We start from the raw sequence: 6,487 nt of genomic DNA on the forward strand, positions 1-6,487 counted from the left end.
AAGTTCTTGCTATGCCAGGCAATGTACTACATTCAATAGATACTAGTGAATTAGACAGACATGGTTCCTGCCCACTCATGTGTTGGATCCTCAAAAATATGTTTCTTTACATACAGATTGCCAACAGATATATGAAAAGACACTCAATGTAACTAACCGTCAGAGGAATGCAAATTAAAACCACAATGAGATATCATTTCGCACCCGTCAGAATGGCCATCATTAAGAAACCAGAAAACAACTGTTGGCAAGGATGTGAAGAAAAGAGAACCCTCATACATTGTTGGCGGGATTGCAAATTGGTATAGTCACGATGGAAAACGGTAGGGAGGTTTCTCAAAAAATTTAAAATGGATCTACCTTTTGATCCAGCAATTGCGATTCCGGGTATTTATCCAAAGAAAACCAAAACACTAATACGAAAAGATATATGCACTGCTATGCTCACTGCAGCACTATTTACAATAACCGAGATATGGAAGCAACCTAAGTGCCCATCAATAGAAGATTGGATAAAGAAGTTATGGTACATATATACAATGGAATAGTACTTGGCCATAAAAAGTGAAATCTTACCATTTGTAATGACACGGGTGGACCTAGAGGGTATTATGCTGAATGAAATAAGTCAGACAGAGAAAGACAAATACTGTATGATTTCACCTATATGTGGAATCTAAAAAACAATAAATGAACAAACAAAACAAAAACAGACTCATAGATACAGAGAATAAATTAGTGATTGCTAGATAGGAAGAGGGTTGGGGGGATGGGTAAAAAAGGTGAAGGGATTCAGAAGCATGAATTGATTTTCACAAAATAGTCACAGGGATGAGAAGTACAGCATAGGAAACATCGTCAATAATATTGTAATAACTATATACAGTGCTAGATGAGTACTAGACTAATTGGGAGGATCACTTCATAAATTATACAGATGACTAACCACTATGCTGTATACTTGAAATCAATCAATCAATCAATCAATCAATAAAATATGGGCCTATAAAGTAGGTAAACCCACTTGGCAGATAGGAAACTGAGGACAGAAGAGTTGGACCTTACAGGTAGACACTGGAACCTGAGATTAATTAGTTCATTCGACAAATATTTATTGAGAGCTTTTACGTGCTAGGTGCTTTGCCAGGCACTGGCATACAGAAATGAATCCCACAGGTAAAGATACTTAGTCCCATTAGTTTCCTTTCTAGTTGTGAGAAATAGACAATGTCAAATATGTAAAACACAGTACATCAGATGGTGACAAGAGTTACACAGAGCAATAAATCAGAACATGGAGGTGGGACATTCAGGCAGTTTTAAATAGGGCTGTCTGGGAAAGTGTCCCCAAGTAGGTAATATTTGAGGACAATCAAAGGATGGAAAACAGGAATGATGTATTTGACAAGGGTCCATCTAGGGCCTTCCAGAAGCCCTTGATCTGCTCAGGGCTTTCATAACAGCCTCCTTTACCTCCTTATTCCTCAGGCTGTAGATGAGGGGGTTCAGCATTGGGGTCACCACTGTGTAGAGCACGGACACCACCCGGTCCTCCTCAGAGGACTGGCCCGAGTTATCTCGCAGGTACATGAAGATGAGGGTGCCAAAGAAGAGCGACACAGCGGTGAGGTGGGAGGCACAGGTGGAGAAGGTCTTGGCCCGTCCCCCAGCAGAGCGGATCTGCATGATGGCCACGATGATAAACAGGTAGGACACCAAGATCACCAAGACACAGGCAGGCATGACAAAAGTGGCAAACACAATAATCACCACCTCCTGGGTGAAGCTGTCCCCACAAGTGAGTTTTAACAGAGGAGGAAGGTCACAGAAAATAAAGTCGATCTCATTGTTTCCGCAAAAGGAGAGCGTGAAGGCTGTGACTGTTCGAACAAAGGCACTGGCAAAGCCAGCCACGTAAGCCCCAGCCACTAAGCCCCAGCGAACTCTCTCAGTCACGACGGTGGCATAAAGCAGGGGCTGGCACACAGCCACATAGCGGTCGTAAGCCATGATTGCCAAGAGGTAGCAGTCGATGGAAGCAAAGAAGGTAAAGAAGAAGAACTGAGCCGCACAGCGAGCCTGAGAGATGGCTGCGCCCTGGTCCCACAGCACAGCCAGCATCTGAGGAACGATGACGGAAGAGTAGCACATGTCCACGAAGGAAAGGTGAGCGAGAAAGAAGTACATCGGGGTGTGGAGCTGGCGATTTTTGCCGATCAGGATGATCATTCCCACGTTCCCCAGCAGAGTGACAAAATAGAAACTCAAAAATACCAGGAAGAGAGGCAGCCCCCACTCGGGGCGCTCAGTGAATGCAATTAGGAAGAAATCTGTCACCAAAGTGTGATTCCTCCCAGCCATCCATTCGGTGCTGTGCTTGAGAGGGCTAAGACAAGAGCCAGATGGGGGGACCCCTGTGGACAAGTTCAAGTCATTTCAAGTAATAAAGCTTTAAATTGGGGGTCTGACATGTTGGCACTTGACTTCAACAAACTTTGCAGACTAATGCGGAGATACACAAATATAGAGCTCACTATAATGTAGGATAAGTGATGAATGCTTCTATTATACTAAGAATGGAGAGCCAGTGATTCTCTGACTTATAAGTCAGCCCTTGTTTTTGCAACTCTGTCCCCAATTAGTTGTTTGATTTTACAGAAAGCACTTAACCTGTCTGAACCTCAATTTCCTCTTCTGCCAAAAGGGAATCATAACATCTGCCCTGCTTTATGAGATAAGGTTACTGCATAGATTAAACAGATGAAAAAAAATGCATTGGAAAGCCAAAAGCACTCCACACAGATATGGTGGCTATTTAAATTTTTAAATGAACATTTTAAGGAAGGAAAATTTATATTCCATGAACACAAGAGCATGGCCCCAAAAAATCCATTAGCGATCAGCAATGGGCTCTGCTTTTAGGAATATTTCTATTTTCAATCTAGCAACATGAATGTTTAACTAACAGCTGTTATCCTAATTAGAGTTGGCTGGCTTATCAAGGGCTTTTTGTTTTTTTTGTTGTTGTTGTTGTTTTGTTTTCCGTAAGTACTAACATTAACCTTGGAATCAAAAGAGCAAACATTAGCTCATTTTAATACCTAACAAAGCTCCATAAGCATTGCCTGGCTGTTCCCACTGTCTTAATAAAAGCAGTAATTTGATGACAAATGGCATCCAAATTTGAAAGCACAGATAGCTCTGGTGTTGTGTAAGCACTGCTGGAAGAATCCAGGTTAATGGATTTGGGGGTCCTTAACAAAGTTCTAGAACGGGCTGTAAAGGAGGGCTCTGATAATATTTGATTACCTGATACAACAGCAGCCTGGTCAATGATAAGCTAACCTATTGGAGATAACAAAGAAAAGAAATTAGATACAGAAGCCATGAGCTGGGCATGAACCATCCTCACCTGAATTCCATTTTGCTAGTGCCTTCCTCCTTTGTTTAGTGTTTCCTCTGCCGATGACCTGCTGATTCAGAAGAGACCTGGTTTCTAGTTCACCCACGCTAGATGTGTGACCCTGAGCAAGTCACTGTTGCTCTGGAAGTCACCTTATCTTTGTTCCCTTTCAATAAGCAGCAAAGCAGCATGAGTTCATCATCATAGCAATCTTGTTGAGATGTTGTCACTTCCAGAACCCCTATGTCTTGTTCTCACTTCATGGAGTCCCTCTCTCTATTCTTGTCATTAACAAAACACTACATCCCTGACACTAGAGTTCTCTAGGATTTTTATCTCAGAGTCAGCCCAGGATAGTAGAGCTAGGGGACCAGCCTCTCTCCCTGAGCTTCTAGACTTTGCTAGTGGTGCTTCTTATATTAACTGCCCCAGCATCATGCCCTAATTGGTTCCTGTGTGAGTCTCCAAGGATAGGCAATTTACCTTCATGTGACTTCCTAACAAGGCATCTAATATCTTTGAAGATTCTTCTTTAATTTCAAACTCCCAAAGCCCCATCCCACATCCTGCCATCACTCAGTGGGATCGATGGGGCTGGTTCCTAGTCTTGCCTCACTCCTGTCTGGTGCCAAAAGGAATGTATTTCTTGGAAGGTTTCCTATATCTCACTTGAGAATTTTGTCAAGGGTTTCGCACAATGGCACCCTTGCTGGCTACAATCCGATCCCAGGAGGGGGCTGTTTTGTAAGGACAAGCTTTTGCTCCTCATCACCAAGATAATTATAATTGGTGGCTGTGAAAGTTCACCGTAAGGCAGAAACGAAATGGTGTAAGTGCAGGAGTCATGAGTGGAGGTGATGGATAGACAGGTGTGAGCAGGTCGTGAACAGACTTCTACCACGCAAGTGAGCAAATTCTTATTGCTGACTGACCTCTCCTCCAGAGCACTGGTTCTCAAACTTCAGTGTTCATAAGAATTACCCAAGGAATTTATTGAAAATGTGAATACCATCATCCCAAATCCCCAAATTCTGAGGCAGCGCATCCGCCATGGGGAGCGGGCATCCGGGTTGTTAACCAGGTGGCTCTGACACAACTAATCTCCGAAATTTATGTCTAGAGACGGTGCCTTGGGAAGTGCTCTCAGGAGCTCGAGTCCTGCTTGACCATCTGTGCCTCGTGCCGTAAACTAAAGTAAAATATTAAAGGCACGTTCTCGAAGTGCATGATTTCTTTGAAACCCCATCTGCACCTTCCTTCCTCACAGGAGACCTCAGATAGCCAAGCTGGCTTAATGTTTCCTGTATTATAAATTTAAAAACCTAGCTACAGAGAGGTGGTTGCAGCTACGTGGGGACAAAACAATGACTTGAAGTGGGTCAGTGCTCTGTTGATTGAGCCTATTCAGAGGATGACATGAGACAAAAGGACTTAAGCGCCGTGTTTCTCAACTTGGGTGCACAGCAGAATCACCTGGGCTGGGAAGCTTTGAAAATCCTGAGGCCCAGAGTGTACTCCCTAACGATTAAATCGGAATGCTTGAGCGTAGAAGCCAAACATCAGGATTTTTTTAATCCCCAGGTAATCGCAGTGTCCAGCAAAGTTTAAGAGCCACCACCAAAGGGCCCCTACCTTGTAAAGTCTTATGTTTCCTCAGGTGTCTTAGGTAGGTTGATGCTACCATGAGGAAGGTAGTTTTATTGTTCTCATGAGTTTGGAAATCACTGCCTACTATATCCCCCACATGGAAAATCATGTTACATGTCAGCATATTAAAGGATCTAAAAAGTCCTATAATTAAGAAACCTTGTCAGCTGTAACCCACCATTTCCCAAACGTATTTGAGCGCAGACCTCTTTTTTTCATTGAGAGCAGATTAGCATCTTGCGGAACTAGAGGCCTTAGGGAATGACGTTGCTTAGGCAGCCCATCTCTTAAAAAAGCTCGGCAATTGACCAAACGCCAAACAGCAAAGTGGTAATCATTCCAAGAAAAGGCATCTCCTGATGACTCATCTCAGAATCTGGCTCCTTTAAGTCTCTGTCAGACTGGCTGCCCCAAGAGCAATCGTTCCTACTGGGAAAGGAGCTGGGAAGAGGCCAGACAGGGAGCACCATCCTTCCATATGGATCCCCAGGAGCTGTGGAAAGAAAAATCATCTTTTCCTTCAAGAAAGATTTACCTTTCAGTTATGAAATGGACCCAATGGCTGAGCCCCTGCAATGCTGCTTCATAAAGATAGTGACTCTATCCCACCTCATCCCCAGATGAAATAAGATGCTGAGGCCATTTGAACCCTACTTTCAGAAAGCAATGGTAGAACTTAAAACCATTATCAGATTGTTATTAAGGTGATTCTGTCATCCTGAGGTCAGCTCCAGAAAAGAAGCAGAATGAACTTCATAGAATATAAATCGAGGTTTCACACACTGTGAGTATGAAGACCCATAAAACTAAAGTAAAAGAAGTTCAAGGATTTGTTCCTAAGACCTACAAATCTCACCAACTTTGGCTTCCTGATTTAGCGATTCAGGGCACAGTGGCAGCTGAGCCAAAATGTGAAAGGGAATCCAATAGGATAACAGTAACAAAGACTATTTAAGCTGCTTACTGTATGCCATTTCACTTTCTAAGATGATGATGTTAGATTGGTAGATAGATGATGATGATAGATGATAGATAGATAGATAGATAGATAGATAGATAGATAGATAGTGAATAGATAGATAGATAATAGATAGATAGATAGATAGATAGATAGATAGATAGATAGATACATAGATAGATAGATAGATAGATAGATAGATAGATAGATAGATAGATAGGCAAATAAATAGATAGATGATAGGTAGATAGACAGACAGATGTACTAACTCATTTAATCCATGCAACAATCCTATGAGTTAGATACTATCATTATCCCCATTTTAAGGAGATGAGAAAATTTAGGCACAGGAAGTTGAAGTGGGTCACCACTAGTTCCACAGTAAGGGGCAGAGCTAGGGTTTGAACCCAGGCAGTCTGGTTCCAGAACACACACTGTTAACTCCCATACTACATTGCAAACCCTCATGAGGACGGTCC

The 6,487-nt window shown here is 42.6% G+C and overlaps 1 protein-coding gene across 1 annotated transcript; it reads right to left on the reverse strand.

Annotated features, from left to right (window-relative positions):
• Positions 1 to 1,416: 1,416 nt before the first annotated feature.
• Positions 1,417 to 2,361, reverse strand: LOC105304734 (olfactory receptor 9Q2). Its single transcript, XM_011378996.1, has one exon. The coding sequence runs from the start codon at positions 2,359 to 2,361 to the stop codon at positions 1,417 to 1,419; it is 945 nt and encodes a 314-aa protein (XP_011377298.1).
• Positions 2,362 to 6,487: the final 4,126 nt, after the last annotated feature.

Source organism: Pteropus vampyrus, unplaced genomic scaffold (assembly GCF_000151845.1).
Source record: "Pteropus vampyrus isolate Shadow unplaced genomic scaffold, Pvam_2.0 Scaffold352, whole genome shotgun sequence".
NCBI lineage: Eukaryota > Metazoa > Chordata > Mammalia > Chiroptera > Pteropodidae > Pteropus > Pteropus vampyrus.

Bases quoted from the DNA above. Each gene is read 5' to 3' on its own strand.
- LOC105304734 (XM_011378996.1), bottom strand. From the start codon at position 2,361: ATGGCTGGGAGGAATCACACTTTGGTGACAGATTTCTTCCTAATTGCA.